This window comes from Echinops telfairi, unplaced genomic scaffold (genome assembly GCF_000313985.2).
Source record: "Echinops telfairi isolate 266 unplaced genomic scaffold, ASM31398v2 ScPeMD7_3;HRSCAF=10, whole genome shotgun sequence".
Taxonomy (NCBI): Eukaryota; Metazoa; Chordata; class Mammalia; order Afrosoricida; family Tenrecidae; genus Echinops; species Echinops telfairi.
This window is the reverse complement of record NW_022103899.1, coordinates 28,648,520-28,667,609: the sequence shown is the minus strand read 5'-3', so window position 1 is coordinate 28,667,609 and position 19,090 is coordinate 28,648,520. Positions and strand designations below refer to the sequence as shown.

At 38.7% G+C, this 19,090-nt stretch overlaps 1 protein-coding gene across 1 annotated transcript in view; it reads right to left on the bottom strand.

Moving 5' to 3' along the window:
- FAM117B (family with sequence similarity 117 member B) overlaps window positions 1-19,090 on the bottom strand; it is a 46,592-nt gene that overhangs the window by 18,352 nt on the left and 9,150 nt on the right. Inside the window, exons 4-6 of the mRNA XM_004701539.2 lie at window positions 17,354-17,467; window positions 5,108-5,251; window positions 3,540-3,765 (exon numbers count right to left, since the gene is read on the bottom strand). Coding sequence (XP_004701596.2) covers window positions 3,540-3,765; window positions 5,108-5,251; window positions 17,354-17,467 — 484 coding nt within the window. The remainder of the gene's footprint in view (window positions 1-3,539; window positions 3,766-5,107; window positions 5,252-17,353; window positions 17,468-19,090) is intronic.

The following is a 19,090-nucleotide window of genomic DNA, read 5'->3' as shown; positions in this document are numbered from 1 at the left end:
ACTTGAGTGGAGGCCCAATGTCCTTCTGCTACCTTAATACTAAACCTATAAATATAGGCTCATAGATCTATTTCCCCATCCTCATATAAATATATTTACACATGTACATGTCTTTAATCTAGCCCTCTATAAATGCCCTTTGCCTCCCAGCTCTTTCCTCTATTTCCCTTGATTCTCCTCCTGTCCCACTATCACGCTCAGTCCTCACCAGGATTTCAGCACTTCCTCTTTGTTACATTCCCCTTGATGTCTCCCACACCTACCTCCCCACCAATTTGGATCGCTTGTTGTTCCCTTGTCCCTGGGTTTGTGTTAACAAATCCTGCTTCCTTTTAACTTCATTCTGGCCCACGATCAACCTCAACCTTCTTCTGTCTCTTATCTCTACTTTCTCCAAGTTCTTGATTTTAATTCCCTAGTTATTCCCATCTATGGGGTTGTTTGTTCACTGCTCCTTTCCCCTGCTTCCTCCTCCATCTAAGTCCCTCGGAAACTGTAGGTCCCATTGCTTTCTCCTCAGGCTTGCTTCCAATGCCTATCTTATATAGTTAGGCAAAACAACAATAACGGAAACAAAACAAAAAATTGTATAAACAGAGAAAAAAACTAGTAAAAAACTGAGAGAGCACACATAATTCCAGATCTGTCTATTGACCTTTATGACTATCTCCCCACCAGTCCTGGGGGGTTCTGGGAACTTCCCTTCCTAGCCTGAAGTCTATTTTGGGGGCTCCTCGGGGGCTTTGTGGCTTGGCTTTGCTCCCATTGCTAATCTGTTATGTTCCCTTCTTGGTTCACCCCACTGTGAGGAGGTCAGACTGGACTCACTCCCTGCCATGTGAGCCCAGTATTTTCATCTGTTGTGGTGTGCTTCAGCAAGGGGACATCATGTCTTGAGCTGTTGTCGACCCTGCAGTCCTCTCTGTGCCTTAGCAGCTCCTGCAGGGATGTTGTCATCAGGGTTTAGGGTGCCAGCATGGGATCTAGTCCCTCACTCCCTCTTTTTCCTTCTTGGTTTGCTTCCGTGTGGCCATGGCATGCCGGCCCCTCTCCCCATCCTGTAGGTTTATTGTTGTCTTCTGTACCACATACTTCTAGGGAAAAGGCTGTTGTCCTTCTTAAAAGCTCTACTTTGTGTAACCCTATACGTTAGTAGATGGTAAAGATTTCCCTTTGCAATTTGCCTTACTTAAAATGTCCAAAATTTCTTGGGACGGACAACAGAAAAGTAGGTGAAGGGAGACGTTAGACAGGGCAAGATATGACAAAATAACAATTTATAAACTATCAAGGGCTCATGAGGGAGGGGGGAGCGGGGAAGGAGGGGAAAAATGAGGACCTAATGCCGGGGGTTTAAGTGGAGAGAAAATGTTTTGAGAATGATGTACAAATGCGCTTTACACAATTGATGTGTGTATGGATTGTGATAACAGTTGTATGAGCCCCTAATAAAATGTTTTAAAAAAATGTCCAAAATTTCCTTCAAATTCTAATTAAAAAATGTAAACACCTTTCTAAACTCACCCTTTTCAAAAGACATTTTAACTGATATTCCTGTTAAGTGCTAATGTTTACAGTTTCTACCTTTTGAACCTAAAATTCTCTACATATTACATAATTGCATTAAACATTTCAGCTATGTCAGCCAAGCTACAATTACTTGAAAGTAGTAGCACTATTTTGTTAGGACAGAAATTAAAAGGAACTAACCAGTCACCAACTGAGGAGGTTAGTTTATTGTGCCAACTTGGCCGATAAACACGTGAGGTTAATTGAAGGGCGGAAGGATAAATGGCTCAGTGTGCCTCGTCTTCTAGTGTTCGGGTCTCTTGCTTTCTGATGGTCGGACCAGGGTGAAGCTACCTCAGTCAGTTCCCTGCTTCAGCTGGCAAGACTCATTTTCTGTAAGACATCCCCAAGGAGATGCCGCTTGGACCTAGCCCAGTGCAGCTCTGGGTGCTGGAACAGCCTTGTGGAGACGTCTGCCAGCGCTGAGATGCTTACACATTCACTGACCCAGCTTTCCTCTTACAGATGGCATCACTGGGTATGTTCTGTGAGATGTAAGAGGACTTTGTGGGTTGGTATCGGACATAGGGTCTAATTATGGACTTGTGGGCTTGGGCAGCACTGGGTTGGTATGTTTTCTTGATGTGAACTTACCCTTTATATAAAACTCTCTTATACATATGAGTTTCTGTGGATTTGTTTCTCTAATGTACCCAGAGTAACACACCAACCAAGCCACTACCCCTATCAATTTTGACTCACAGTAACTCTATAGGACAGAGTAGAAGTACTCAGTTTCTAAGTTGTTAAGTCTTCATGGAAGCAGAATGCACTTCTCCTTCAGAGCAACTGGTGGGTTCTGTTAATCTTTTTGTTATAGCTGAGGCTATAACCACTGTGCCATCTGGGATCCTTAACCCAGTGGTCACCATTTTACATCAAATACCACAGAGTACAATACTTAGGGAGTTCTTACAAGATACTAATATGAAAATAGAACTTAGGGGTCAGATTTAACAGCTATGTTTTAGCTGACTTACTACAAAATATCCAAATAACAACAGTTCATAGCTGTAAATAATTTGAAGTGCCTTCTTCAGAGAATTTTATACTCTTGCTAGTCTTATGATCTTATTAACAATATTGATCAATCATATAATAGGATGTTTTAGGACATTCAACACACTGCACGTGGTAGGTTCTAAACAAGTACTGAACTGCGCTGTAGAATTTACATATACGTTTTCATATTACTGCAAGTATATGCTATAAAATACTGCTCTAATAGACACAGAGGTTTAAAGATAAGAATATTGCAATTAAAATACATACTGCTTATATCTTTAGGCTCTATCTTTAACTTGCACAAGTAGCTTCACAGTACAAATAAAAACTAAAACCACTGCCAGTGTGTCAATTCTTATTTATAGCAACTCTATAAGGCAGAATAGAACCTCTGGGTTTCCAAGGCTATAAATCTTCATAGAAGATAACTTCATCTTTCTTCTGTCAAGCTGATAGGTTTGTACTGCTGATCTTGCAATCAGCAACTCAACACATGATCCACAAAACACTGTCTCCATCTTTTCCCTCTAGACTTGCCTTAAACACTCATTTACAGCAAGATAAATCAGTTTAACCCTTGTTAAAGTACCACAAATATAGACCGTAAAAATTTGAAGGCTTTGCACTCAATAAGTATTAAAGTAGTTAAAACGGATGACTAGTAAGATGACAACGTGGTTTTTTAGAACAAATATGTTCATATTTGTACCCAAAAGAGTATGTTATCTCATTAATATGGAACTTGTATTGACAAGTGCTTAATAAAATAAAAATAAAAGGGTCTATACACTACTGAACTAGATCACTGCTTTGCACTCCAATTTTTTAAGCCTATGTTTTTAACACAATGCAAAGAAAATACCTTACTAGTCTCGAGAGTATGTTTTCTACAAGAAATGAACAGAGAGAGGACAAAATGGGTGGTAATCACCGTCATCTAGTTACAAATTCCTCCAGCATTGTACCTTTATCCCTAGGATCAACAAGCAGGTCATCAGCTGAACAAGGGCTCTCCTCACTACCTTCGTTGGAGATGGTGAGGAACGATGTTGGGGACACAGACTGAGAACGGCTGCTGTTGTTGCTTCCCTTGTCTGCCCCGCCCGGTGTCTGTGTGTCGATGCTGCGTGTGCTGCTGCTTCTCTGCACAAGGGGCGGAGGGGCACGGTGGCCATCTGGAATATCTTGTGGCTGTTAAGAATTTTAAAATTTTATGTATATTTATCACTGCTTTTTGAAATTTACCCAGATATGCATCCAATGTCAATTTTTCGTTCATTGGCTTACAAATCAGAGATCCCTTACTACTTATTAGGCAAACCAGAGAAAAGCTGTTGTTCCCTCCTGTTAGTGACATTCTTGTCTATTCTGACACCCCCACTGGCTACTGAGAGCATGGGGCGTAAGACTTTGCCTTACCAAGATCTGGCATGTAGATGTGGGCCAATATCTAAACAGATTAACAGAACCTCTAGCTAAGTATCACTATTTCCATTCAATGGGTAACCTTGTCCTCTAAATCAGAATTATCATGCACCACATGCTATTTTTAAGATTATAAAGGACCATGTGAAAGGGGAGAGATCTAGGTGTGACAGTAGGCTCCAAATTTATCGGGAAAGAAAGTTTTCCGTTGGGTGAACTAGTTAGTAATAGATACGTTCTTTGGAAGAACATGTCTAAGGAAATCCTCACAAGGAAAGGTTAACCACAACACTGCTAATTACAGGGGAAATCAAGGAGATACTACTCATTTAGTTTCCTCATGGCTCATTTAGCAGAGGAACCCAACACTGTAGATTCCTGGTTCATTTACCTTTATCATAGCAGGGAAAGTTTCCCTACTACGCAGCTCGGGGAAGGAAAGAGGGAATTTTGTCTTCTCCGAGCTAAATCAACCTTTATCGTAAAAGAGAAACCCTCAGTAAAATACTACTTGAAACACAATTCCTCTTTTATAAAAAGAATAGAGCCTTAAATAAATACATTTTGGGTGTCATGGCTTTTAAAAACTAAACCACAGTTTTTTCTTATTGTAACTTGCATATAAACCATCTTACCTATAGTCTAGTTGGTAGAAAGGTTAACTAGAAGACAATTTCTAACTGCCCTTCATGAAGATAGCCTGATGGGTCAACCAAATAGTATCTGACAATCAAAATAATAGAATGCAGGATTTATGTTGAAAAAATTTTTTATTTAAAGCCTTGTAACCCCCTCACCTAAAAATTAGGAAGCTAAACTTTTATTAAGTAAAGAGTGATAACAAATGAGAAGTATATTATCACCTGTCTAATGATTTTTTACATATACCCAAAAAATTGTGTTCAAAAATCCAAATTAAGTCAAATTATCTGAGATTGAGAATAAAAATGTTTTCATTCATTTTATAAGGTCAAAGTTTCTCAAAAGATATAAATTTTCATTTATATCTCAGTGAGAAGGAAGACACCTAAGTAAGTGTGGGAAGCAAAATTGTGATAATTTTAGTCATTAGAAGAGTTGGTGTGTAAAGCTTTAAAAAAAGACTTACTATAAGTTGCTCTTCCTTTTCCCCAGTCTCTTTAATTATTATTTCAATCTCCTGATTCAGTCCTTCCACACTATTCCGAAATCTAGAGCCTGTTGATTTGGTGATGGGAATGACTGGAATAAGGGTGCTCTTTGGAACAGGAGCCTTAAAGAAATAAGGAGGGGAGAAGAGAAACTTAGCATTAACTTTTAAAATCTCTAGATTGAAGCATGTTTCCACTTTACGAGAATAACTCATAAATAAATCAAAATAAAGTTTCTGACATCATAAATACAAATCAAAGGCAAACCTGTGCTGGACTAGAAGGGAACTAAGGACAGAGGAAAATACTCAAAGAATGTCAATCTTAGAAATTACTTTATGATCTTAACAGGTGAAATTTCAGAACCTAACTAAAGTTCCCCAGCACTTTTAAGAAAAAAACAAAAATATTATTTTTCTTTCTGAGAAAAATAAAAAATTATATTATTACAAATTATATTTGTAAAAAATTATATCCAAAGTTCATAAATAGAGCACCAAGACTGTAGAAATAAAAATGAAGTCCCTGTGGAATTTAACTGTTTACACTTTCATTGTAATGGACTAGTACATTTTGTTCAGAGAAGAAGCTGATATATTTTCACTGATACAACATTAGTTTTGATTGGTATAAGATATGAAAAAAAAAAAGTATAAATTATCAAGGATTCATGAAGGATGGAGGCGGGGAATGAACTGATATCAAGGACTCAAGTAGAAAGAAAATGTTTTGAAAAATGATGGCGACATATGTCCAAATGTGTGTGACATAATGGATGGATGTATGGATTGTGATAAGAGCTGTACAAGCCCCTAATAAAATGATTTAAAAAGATCAAAAAACCAAGCTGATTATATAGAAAATATTACTGGGTTTCCTAACAGGTATATTAAAATGAAACATGAAATAAACATTACAGATGTATCTTCCAAAATTCACACTAATGTGCCCGAGATCATCTTGTGTATTTTTCTTTTGCCTGGCAGGTAAGTGATTAATCCATGCCTCATTTAGGGAAGTTTCTTTGAAACAACTGTCTTTCCAGCAGAGGTGGGTAAGGAGTAAAAAAATCTAACAGAACCTCTAGTATCACTATTTTCTTTCTTTCTTTTTTTAACCTTTTTATTAGGGGCTCATACAACTCATCACAATCCATACAAAACGTCAATTGTGTAAAGCACATTTGTACATTCGTTGCTCTCATCATTCTCCAAACATTTCCTTTCCACTTAAGCCCCTGGCATCAGCTCCTCATTTTTCCCTCCCTCTCTGCTTCCCGCTCCCTCATGAGCCCTTGCTAATTTATAAATTATTATTTTGTCATATCTTGCCCTGTCCGACGTCTCCCTTCACCCACTTTTCTGTTGTCCTTCCCCCAGGGAGGAGGTCACAAGTAGATCCTTGGAATCGGTTCCCCCTTTCCAACCCACCCTCCCTCTATGCTCCCAGTATGGCCACTCACACCACTAGTCCTGAAGGGATCATCCGCCTGGATTCTCTGTGTTTCCAGTTCCTATCTGTACCAGTGTACATTCTCTGGTCTAGCCAGACTTGCAAGGTAGAATTTGGATCATGCAAGTGTGTGTGTGTGAGTGTGTGTGTGTGTGTGTGTGTGTGTGTGTGTGTGTGTGTGTGTGTGTGTGTGTGGTGAGGGGGCAGCATTTAGGAACTAGAGGAAAGTTGTATTTTTCATCGTTGCTACATTGTACCCTGACTGACTCGTCTCCTCCCTAATACTTCTCTGGAAGGGGATCTCCAGTGGCCTACAAATGGGCTTTTGGTCTCCACTGCACTCCCCGCCTCATTCACTATGGTAAGATTTTTTGTTCTGATGATGCCTTATACCTGATCCCTTCGACACCTCGTGATCGCACAGGCTGGTGTGCTTCTTCCATGTGGGCTTTGTTGCTTCTGAGCTAGATGGCCACTTGTTTACCTTCAAGCCTTTTAAGACCCTATTATATCTTTTGATAGCCGGGCACCATCAGCTTTCTTCACCACATTTGCTTAAGCACCCATTTGTCTTCAGCGAGTATCACTATTTTCATTGAATGGATTATCTTGTCTTCTAATACAGAACCTCTATGCTAAATCTAGACTTCTACTCTTTTACTCCAGCTCATCTTTATAATATAACAATAAATAAAATATAATATTACAATAATACTGTGAAAAGGCAGGGGATTTTTAAGGAAAAAAGGCCAATGAGAAGCTTCAATCGGCAGTGCCAAGGCAAGCAGCACTTCTTTATTACTCAGTTATATTTGGGCTCAGGAGTAAAATATGCAAGCACTACAACCTATCTCATAACCCAAGCCGTGGCCTTTTTACACTTGATCTTAGCCAAAAGGCCAAGAAGCAGTGCCATGCCTTTTAAATTTTCTCATATGCATCTGATATCTGGAAATTGAACAAGGAAAACCAAAGAATTGATGCTACTGAATTATGGTGCTAGTGAAGAGTATTTAAAGTACCATAGTCTGCCAGAAGAACAAAGAAATCTGTTTTGGAGGAAGTACAACCAGAATGCTCCTTAGAAGTGAGGATGGGGAGTACATCATACTTTTCCCCCTAAATACTTGAGTTATTATTCCAAAGGATTATTTATTTTTTTACATAGCCAGCAAGTTATTAACATCAAGAAAATTTAGCAATGATATACTTGAGTATATTTTATATTTCTGTAACATAGGGAGTTAGAACATTATACTTGTTCGACGAATGTTGCAAGTATGGAATGCCAAAAGAACAAACAAATCTGTCTTGGAATGCTCTTTAGAAGCAAGGAAGCAAGGTGAGACTTAGTCTTACATACTTTAAACATATTATCAGAAGACACCAGTCCCTGGAAAAGGACATCATGCTTGGAAAAGTAGAAGGGCCGTGCAAAAGAGTAAGACACTTTCCAAGATGGATTAAAGCAGTGGTTTTAACAATGGGTTCAAACCTAAGAACAATTGTGAGGATGGCACAGGGCCGGGTGGTGCTTCCTTCTGTTGTAAGTAAGGCTGCTATGAGTGTGAATTGACCGCACCTAACAACAGACTCAAATTCAAGACCCCAGGTCCAGTTAGTTGCTATTGAGTCTCATGCCTTTCCTGGTTTTTAAACCAGACAGCATCCCCTTGTTCTGCCTCATCAACTACCTCATGGTCCATGTACAGGTTTCACATGAACATAATGAACTGTTCTGGACTTTTCAGTCTTCTGAAGGCTACCAATAGTTTGTTATGGTCCACACAGTTAAATGCATTTGCATGTTAAATAAAACACAAGCAAACCTCTTTCTAGTATTCTCTGCATTCAGCCAATATCCATCCATCTGATGTCTATCAACAATAGTATCCCCCTTGTTCTATGTCCTCTTCGGAATCTGGCTTGAATTTCTGGCAGCTCCCTGTCGATGTATAGCTGCAACCACTGTTAAATCATCTTCAGCAAAATTTTACTTGCATGTATATTAATGATACTGTTCTATAATGTATGCATTCTGTTGTGTCACCTTTCTTTGAAACGAATACAAATATAGATCTTTTCCAGTTGGTTGGCCAGGTCTTCCAATTTCTTGAAATAGTCAAGGGAGTGCTTCCAGTGTTTCATCAGCTTGTTCAAACACTCCAATTGGTATTCCATCAATTCCTGGAGCTTTGGGTTTTTTGCTAATGACTTCAATCCAACTTGGACTTCTGCTTTCAGTATCACTGGTTCCTCATCATGCGCTGCCTCTTGAAACACCAGCCCTAGAAAAGGTTTACTCTCTTTTGGCCCTGGAGGAAGGCCCTTGGCTCTCGTCAATTTGTTTCTTGATTCCTTAGAGATCTCATGGGCATAGCACCTAGCTCCCTTCAAAATGTACTAGTTTTGCTGCTTGTTTAATCTGCTCTTTTAAATCTCAAGAAATTGATTTAGGATACAACCTCTATAAATACTGCCTCACTAACATAAAAAAGAAAGCCTATTCTCAGGTGGAATGGTAACTATAGAATTTATAACACATTGTATGTAAGGCGTTTATAACACAAATAATGTTATAAAACCTACAGCATATTAGAACATTTCAATACATAATATCACATCAGTCTTTTATATCCTTCATAACTGTCATTAACTCATGGAATAAGACCCTTTCATCTAATTAATCGAATTATCTTGTTTCCTTCACAAAAAAGTAAAATCCCAATGCTTAATATTACATGGCTTAAAAAAAAGGCACTGCTACAGAGTTGATTCCAACTCAAAGCAATCTTATGTGACCCTAAAGAGCAGCATCCTCAAACTATGTCCCGTGGGCCACATGCGGCCTGCAGAAGACATTTACCTGGCCCGCTGGGCGTTGTTGCCCCGTTTGTTTTTTTACTTCAAAATAAGGTATGTGTAGTGTGCATAGGAATTTGTTCATAGTTTTTTTTTTTAATTATAGTCCGGCCCTCCAACGGGTCTGAGGGACAGTGAACTGGCCCTCTGTTTAAAAAGTTTGAGGACGCTGCTATAGAGTTTCCAAAGTTATAAGTCTTTATGGTGGCAGACCAGCACATCTTTCTTCCACAGAAATGTTGGTGGGTTTGAACCATGTACCTTTTGGTTAGAAGGCAAGTGCTTTAATCACTACACCATCAGGCTCTTTTGCAAAGGCTTTTTAAATTCTCAAATTAGATTATGAATGCAGGGATAAGTGAAGATTGAAGCTAAGACTACTTTTTTGGTCCCTGCTGAGTAGGTAAGGGAAAAACCTTTCTCAAGATAGTTACAGCAGCAATAGAGAAGGAAATAATGTGACGGAACTGGTTCAGACTGAAAAGGCTAAAGGTTAAAAAGATACGTAGCACCCACTAGACTGGAGTGGGAAAGCACATGAGAACATTTCTGATATGCAGTCACTGGGTCTGTGACTGAACCCTTCCCCGTGTCAGGAAATGAGGGGACGAGGCACTTAGGGGCAGACTAAGAGATCTCAGGAGTTATAAGTACTACAAATAGATTCCTTTTACTAAATGAAAAGCTATTCTGTTTTAAGTATAGTTTACTCTTATAATTGTCATAAAGCATACATAATAGCTTGCACTGGGAAAAAGACAAGGCTTTCTACTCCTGTGAAGAGTTACAGTCTTGGAATCTCACAAGGACAGTTCTACCTTGCCCAGTAGGGTCACTGTGAGTCAGCATGGATTCAATGGCAATTGAGTTTGTTTTTTTATTTTAATAGCTTGCAATGAATGTCATTTTCACATTTCACAAATACATAGTTTCAACTATGTAGTTGCTTTGTAAATTACATTATAGGAATGAAGAAAAAGGATTATATAGGAAAAAAAACAGAAAACTTTCAAGGTTTTTAAATGTGTTAACGTGCTTGGATTTCAGAATCATAAAAATCCGTTAGTAAGCATAAAACTCTGTTAGTAAGCTTGCTTAAGTACAGACACTTTGTTTTCAAACCTCATATGGAGAAGTGCATATACACAGAAAGAAACCTGCCTGAGGAATCACTAACTCTGAACTTCTAGTTTGCCAGTGCTTTCAACTGTTTCTCTGGATAAAAAAGTCATGCCACTTAATAAGTCTTTCTCAAACACAATCTACATAGAAGCAATTCTTTATCAATTGTTTGGTTTGCTTCAAAGGAAAGAGAGACAAGAGGGAGGGAAAAAGAAAGAAGGAAAGACGATGGGAGGAAAGGCGGTGGCCACGGAAGTACTCATAGCTCTAAGGCTAGCATACCATTTTAAATAAGCAAAGCAAAGGTTCAATTATAATTAATTTAACTAGCAAACAGCTTAGTAAGAGAAAAGGCTACATTTTCAAAAGAGCAATATTTTGTCTTAATAAGCAAGTAGGATGGTAAAAGTCCGGGGCAGCAATTGCATGAGGGGGAAAAAAAAGAATCAAAAGCTCTAATATCACAAAAAGATAGTAGGAAATGGTTGTTTAGAATGATATAAAATGGGGAAACACCTGAAGGAAGCAAAAAAAAAAATTCTTCACAGCTTAAGAGTTTTGTTTTGTAAACTCTCCATGGCCTGGATTCCTCCTATCCTGTCACCATTACTTTACTTCTGTCCTCCAGCGATCACTGCACTCTCATCTGGTAGCCAGCTGTTCCATGTGAGAGCTATTCTCTGTAATAAAGGTCACAGCAGAAGTATCTACTCTTATTTCTACATGGAAAAACCTTTTAAAGTTTTAAGAATAGCAATCATGTCCAGGCACTGCGTTTTGGCAGTGCAAAGCAACAATTTTCATTTTTAAAGTACAACACTTTTCTCATTCCTCAGAAAAAAATAAAATTTATCTCTTCTCTCGCTGCCTGTCCTTTCTCTCAAACCTGTCCCTCAACTACTATAATTATAGCATCCCCAGTCTGGATGAAGAAATAGGAAATCCTACAGGAGGGCTTTCTTGCTTGAGGCTGTCACACAAAGTCTGAAAATACCTGTATACTTTTGTAATTATCACACCAAAAACAGTTTATTGTGGCAGCAAAGATGCTGCCATCTCTTATTTTTTCTGTTACGAACATATGACATTAATCCTCTAACAATTCTGAAATGTGTTGGTTATATTTTCTAATGAGATTATGTCTTGAAATACTCATAACGTCATATAAACATGCAAAGGCTTTGTCATTTTCAGAAACCACTAATATGTGATGCACTGACAACATTTTTTTTCCTAAAATAAAGCTTGGCAGTATTTATTCTGCTTAACAAATGGTTCCTTACTGAATTTCCTGGCTAAGAATCCCTCAAAACAAGCATGTGAGAGTTCTTTTATAACTCTTACTGAAATCCCAAGAAATAGATCATCTATTGACTAGTAAACTATTCCATAATCAGAGAAGCAATACTGTTCTGTAACTGCTAAGGTAAACTGAAAGCATTTCCCAATGAAAACGATTCACACATCAGAAAATCCAAACAAAACACTCTTTCATAACTTGGAATGCCTAACAATAAAATCAACAGCCACCAAAATATTCAAACTTCTTACCAAAGAATAGAAAAGTCTATCCATAGATAATTCTAAGTTTAGAAAAAGCTTTAAGAACATAGAAAATAGACCCAACTAAATAGCCAAAATTAGGGGAAATGCTCTACAGAATATGAAACTACTAGAAAGGTTTGTGAAGCATTTATACAATAAAAAATACTTTCCCTTAAGAAAGCTTTCTTGCTGTTCCCATCCCCAAACCAGGGATAAACACTCCATTCAGCACATTCTGAACTATTCCTGCTAACACACCCACTGCCCTACACGGGAAATTCCCAGGTTACTGAGGAGATTCAATACATAAACAAATTAAAGTGATTGTATGCCAATAAAACTTTACTTAGAAAAAGAGGTGGCAGGCCAGGATTGGCCTGCAGGCCATAGGCTTGGGAATTCCAGTTCCATGAAAAAAAAAGCCCCAAAACTTGAACTTCAAAGAAGTAGGTCTTCTAGTTTATTTCCACCTCCTAGGACCCTACTGGCTTTATTATTGGGAAAAGAAACTTGTTTAAACAGAAAATTGAATCCAGGCATCCCAAATTCCCAAGACGACCTCATGTGACTTAAAAAAATCCAACCATGAGACCAGAAATGAACTCACTCTCTTCTTGCCAACATTGTTGTAATTGACACAAGTCATCTCTGACTCATGGAGACATCATGCCCAAAGACGTGAGTTGAAATCTTGAACAAGAGATTCTGTGAACCATGGGAACGTCATGGGCTAATTTTCAGATGTAGATCACCAGCCCTTTCTTCCCAGGTTACCGTAATTTATAAGCTCAAATGGAACCTGTCTTTCATAGTGACTGTGTGGGTAATTAAAATCCCAGAGGCACTGCTTCCAGGCATCATAGCAACAACATGCAAGGCATGTTAAAATGATAAAATGATAAAATGATAGTTGGGGGAGGCCCTGCCAAGGGATTCTATCTAGCCAATTTCAATTCAATTAAAGAGAACTGCTCCTTGGGTGAACCATGAAGTACAGGTCAGAGAACTCTACTAAGGAATCAAAAGAGCTTAATGCTTTTTCCTATCAAAAGACCTGAGAAAGCAGGTATTATTAACTACCTTCAGATTAAGAAATAGTGACGAGATAAGATACCTGCCCCGTTGCACAGCCAATACTTTTATCTCCCTATTATTCTGCATCCAATATACTGATTTGCTATGTATAAAAATATGGGAAACCAAGATATGTTGGTGGGACTGTAAACGGTACAACCACTGTGGAAAGCGGTATGACACCTTCTCCAACACTTGGAACTATAAATTCCATATGAACTCAGGTATTCTTCTACTCAGTATAAATTCTGAAAAAATATGAGCCCTGACATGTATGGATATATGCACACCTATGTTTATCATAAGGAACCCTATGGAGTAGTGGTTACACATTAGGCTGCTAACCACAAGTTCCGCAGTTTGAAACCACCAACAGCACCTCAAGAGCGAGATGAGGCTTTGTACTGCCATAAAGAGATCCAGTCTCAGAAACCCACAGGGGTAATTCTCCCCTGTCCTATAGGGTTACTATTAGTCAGAACTGGTTTAATGGCTGTTATGTTTATCGTAGCACTATGCACGACAGCAAAAAAAGATGGTGATGGCCTACTAAATGCCCAACAGTGGAAGAGTAGATAAACTCTGGTGCATACACACAATGGTATATCACTTTTAAGTACAACGATGAATCTGCAAAACACCTAAAAACATGCATGAGCCTGGATGTTAACTGGAGTGAAATTAATAAATTACAAAAAGATAAATATTGCAGGGGAGGGAGACATGTCTGATCAGAGCACCAGGGAGCAAATGAATGGGGAGGAGGAGAGACTGGAGCACATCCTGGCCCACCAGGCCTGGAGGACCCGATATCCCCGCTCCAAACAGCCAATGCAGAGTGGACCATATGGCTGATCCCACTATGAGACGCGAAGTCCCTCGCTGACCCCATGGCCCCTACGGGGGACAACACTGGAGAGTCAGTGTCAGGATTGGCCCGGACTAACCCTGCGACACTGAGGCAAAACACTAAAGGCTTGCGGCAGAGCAGAGGGGGGAGCAAAGCAGGGAGCTGCGAGGGAGTGAAAGGATAGACTCGGGGGCCAGAGCATGGCACCCCATCGGACTTGACTGGAAGACATGCCTAGAGGTCAAGAATCAGACTTTGATCTATTTACAGGTTTTTCTTTCTTTTTTAAAATTTAAATTTTTTCTTTTTCTTTTTAATTAATTTATTCTTTTCTGGGTCATTGGTTTTCTTTTTTTTTGTCATCGTTGTATTCTCTTTTGTCACTTTGTCTTACTATATCTTGTTTTTTAGGTGCATATTATTATCTCTGCAGATCTATCTAGGTAAGATAGGCTGGATGAACAGTCTGGAAGAGAAAACAATGGGACCGGTGGTTCCAGGGAGACATGGGAGAGGGAAGCGGGCGTAAGGAGGTGGTGCTGAACAACCCAGGGACAAAGGAGCAACAAATGATCCAAAATTAGTGGCAAGGAGGGTGTGAGAGGCCGGCTAAGGGCAATGTAACAAAGAGAAATTACTGAAACCCAAATGAAGGCTGAGCATGATAGTGGGACAAGAGGAAAGTACAAGGAAATAGAGGAAAGAACTAGGAGACAAAGGCTATTTATAGAGGTCTAAATACAGGCATGTACATTTGTAAATATATTTATATAAGATGGTGGGGAAATACATCTATGTGCATATATTTACAGGTTTAGTATTAAGGCAGCAGATGGACCTTGGACTTCCACTCAAGTACTCACTGGATGCAAGAACACTTTGTTCTATTAAATTGGCATTCATGATGCAAACCTTCTCGACACGATCGCTGAAGACAAATAAATGTGTGCATAAGCAAATCTGGTGAAGAAAGCTGACGGCGCCCAGCTATCAAAAGAATTAGTGTCTGGGGTCTTAAAAGTTTGCAGGTAAACAAGCAGCCATCTAGCTCAGAAGCATCAAAGCCCACATGGAAAAAGCACACCAACCTGGGTGACCATGCGGTGTAGAAGAGACCAGTTATAAGACATCAAAAAACAAAAAATCTATCAGTGGGTGCCCACCTTCCTGATATGATCACTGAAGACAAATGTGTGCATAGGCAAATGTGGTGAAGAAAGCTGATGGTGCCCAGCTATCAAAAGATATAGCATCTGGTGTCTTGAAGGCTTGAAGATAAACAAGCGGCCATCTAGCTCAGAAGCAAAGAAGCCCACATGGAAGAAGCACACCAGTCTGTGTGACCATGAGATGTCGAAGGGATCAGGTATCAGACATCAAAGAACAAAAAAATCATATCATTGTAAATAAGGGTGAATGCAGAGTGGAGACCCAAAGCCCATCTGTAGGCAACTGGACATCCCCTTACTGAAGGGGCGCAGGGAGAAGACAAGCCGGTTAGGTTGCAAAGTAGCAACGATGAAACATACAACTTTCCTCTAGTTCTTAAATGCTTCCTGCCCCAACTATCATGATCCCAATTCTACCTTACAAATCTAACTATACCAGAGGATGTACACTGGTACAGATAGGAACTGGAAACACAGGGAACGCAGGACAGATGAACCCTCAGGACCAGTGGTGAGAGTGGTGATACCTGGAGGGTGGAAGGAATGTGGGGTAGAAAGGGGGTACCGATTACAAGGACCTACATATAACCTCCTCCCTGGGGGATGGACAACAGAAAAGTGGGTGTAAGATATGACAAAATAATAATAATTTATAAATTATCAAGGGTTCATGAGGGAGGGGGGAGTGGAGAGTGAGGGGGAAAAATGAGGAGCTGATATTAAGGGCTCAAGTGGAAAGCAAATGTTTTGAGAATGATGATGGCAACAAATGTACAAATATGCTTAACACAATTGATGTAAGTATAGATTGTGGTAAGAATTGTACGAGCTCCCAATAAAATGATTTTAAAAAAAGACAAATATTGCTTAAGAATAAACTATTAAAAGTTAGGAAAAGGTTTCTATACTAAAAGAAACATTCTTGGACTGTTACCAGGGGTGGAAGAGGAAGGTAGCAAAGTAAAGTCACTGACAAGAGGGTGGATAAGTGATAATTTGGGTGAAGGGGAGACAACATATAATAAGAGTGACACTATATAATAAATATTGTTATGTACATAATCCTGCAATAGTGAGAATCAGCAAGTGGATGCCTGGATAAACATGCAGGCTGAATATGCAGGTTGAGTAGGAGTATATTGATAAATATATATAAATTTGACCAAAGAGATATATATATATATTTAAATTTGCTGCAAATGTATCCATGAATGTGGTGGAGCATACAGGAGGCAAAGTTATGAAAACTTCTTAGACATAACTAAATACCTTGAGGGGATGGGTTGCTGGACGTGAGAGACCAGGACCAGTCTCAGGGGTGACCTATGTCTATTGGCACAACACAGTTCATGAAGACAATGACCTGCACTCGATGTAGCACCTAAGATGCAACTACTGGTCTCTCTCGAAAGAAGAAGAATGAAAATCAAAAGGAGCATGGAAACATTTAGTACAATGGACTAATGGATGACAAAAATACCATTTTCAAAAAAAAAAAAAAATACCATTTTCCATGACCAGAGACTAAAAGAGCTAGATGATGCCTGGCTATCATCACCAACTGCTCTAAAATGGAATGCATTAAAAGGACCCCAATGAAGCAGGAGAAAAATGGGCAACAATCCAAAATCAGGTAGAAATTGGTGGGACTCCTGAGATTATGGTCTTTAGTCACCCTTTAAGTCTGACACTGAACTCACCCTCATGTTAGAATAATCAATCATTTAAGATGAAAAGGGCAGATTTACCATTAGGAAAGAAGGAGGGATAGGAACAGGAAACGGAGGAAATAGTGTACGTAATGGTACATTGAAGGAATTGCAATGCATGAGTTGAAATAAAATGAGTATGAACTGTTAAGTGTACACTGACGCTCACTTCTATAAATCTTAACCTAATACACTATTCACAGTTTTATATATACCTGAATGTATTTAACTATTTCTCATATAAGTCATATCTAAGATCACTAAAAGAAAAAAATCATTTTGTCAATTTAATACTGTTTATTTTTAATAAAGCTTGTGATTCAATATTTAATTATACTTTCATATATATTTAGAACATTTTTGCCCCAAATCTACGAAATAGTAAATCACCACAAAAGCAACAAACCCTATGTCTGAATTTCGAGTTATCTATGGTCCTACCTGACACTGGTTAATAGCTGCATGGTTGCCATGGAATGGAGACTGTCTTTCTTTATCTCGATGATGCCGGCTGCTGTGTTTACTTCTCTGCAATTGCTGACGTAATTTTGCAATCTGTAAAGGCAAAAATAATAAGTGTAACAGATCATTTTCCATACTACATAAAAAAATAAATCCTTGTTTAATAATGGGTAAAACTCAGTCCTAATAAGTCTTTCAAGTCTTTATATCAAATCACAAAATCTGATTTAATAATTAATAATTTTTAAAATTATGCATATAAATACATTCATATATATATTAAATTTTTTAAAAAGCATTGCTACCACATGCATGCTAATACATGCATGCATTCCAACAAAACATGTTTAAACATGTCCCTCTGATGAGTGGATGGCTGTGGACAAGTTCTCAATAGTACACGTTTCTTAAGCCTTGTTAAGATGCCTTTTAAAAATAGCACATTCAAAATAGTGACTTCCTAAGAGATCTGCTGCCAGGTAAATTCAAGGCAGATAGGTCAGCATTTCAGAAGGTTACGGCATCTGTTTTTGGTGATTTTAAAGGAATAATCCTGATTTTCTCGAAGGATACAAGACAATAAAAAGAGCTTGTGGTAGTTATATAATTTCCTGTCAACTTGAAGATATAAAAGTGTAGGGGTGGAGTCTAGCCTGTCAATCAGGTCACAGCCTGATGGTGCCTCCTTGTTTCAGCATGGCCTTCTCAGGAGGGTCCTTGGATCCTCCCCCATTTCTCTCTGCCTTCACCTTCCTGCTAGCGAGCCAGTCTGGGACCTGCCAGAGCCGTGTGACGCAGCCTCCACCACTAGATCCGTACAACTTTGCACCCACCGGCCTGTGATCTTCCTGCATTCTGCATCACTGAATGTGGCTGCTTGAGCCTGAAGAGGGACTTATGGACTAGTATTGGACTTAGGGACTTGAGCTGAACTGGGCTGGGATGTTTTCCTGATATACAAAGCTTCTTGATATAATGTTCTTTCTTACATATATGAGTGTCACTGGATTTGTGTCTTTAGTCAACTCGGCTTAACACAAAGCTTATTAGGAAAAAGTTTTAAGAACATTGAAAACTGTATTGATGAGAAAAAGGGCAAAAAATTGTGTCAAGGAATTGTTTTCCATCATGACAATATACTTGCTCATTCTTTAAGAATAGCAAGGGCTGTTCTATGATAATGTCATTGAGAAAGCTTACCCACCATCCACTCTACAGCATTGATCTTGCCTCTTCCAGCTTCTTTTTGTTCCTCAAACTGAGAGAACATTTAAAAGGGATATGATTTGGATCCCATGAGGATGCTAAAGCTACCCTTTTGACCTGATATAAATAAAAAGTTGCAGAATTCTTTGGGGAAGGATGAGGGAAATAAAAACACCACCTTCAGAAGCATATAGACCTGAATGACATTATCATTTTTTTGTTTCTATGATTTTATACTCATACTTTTCTACTTACCCTCATATGTATATACTTTTGTTTTTAAATTAAAGTGACAATGTTGTTCCAACATTGTTTTGTGTCTTCAAGCTCCCCAAGTACTAAAATGAAATTTTAGCACTAAGTTACATTATAGCTTTCACAAAGAATTAAATATATTCTCTCATTACCCTTACAATAAAAATGAACTTTTGTTTAGATTTAAAAAATCAAACATCTAAACTCTCTCACTCTCTCACTTCCTCACTCTCTCACTGCCTCACTACCTCACTC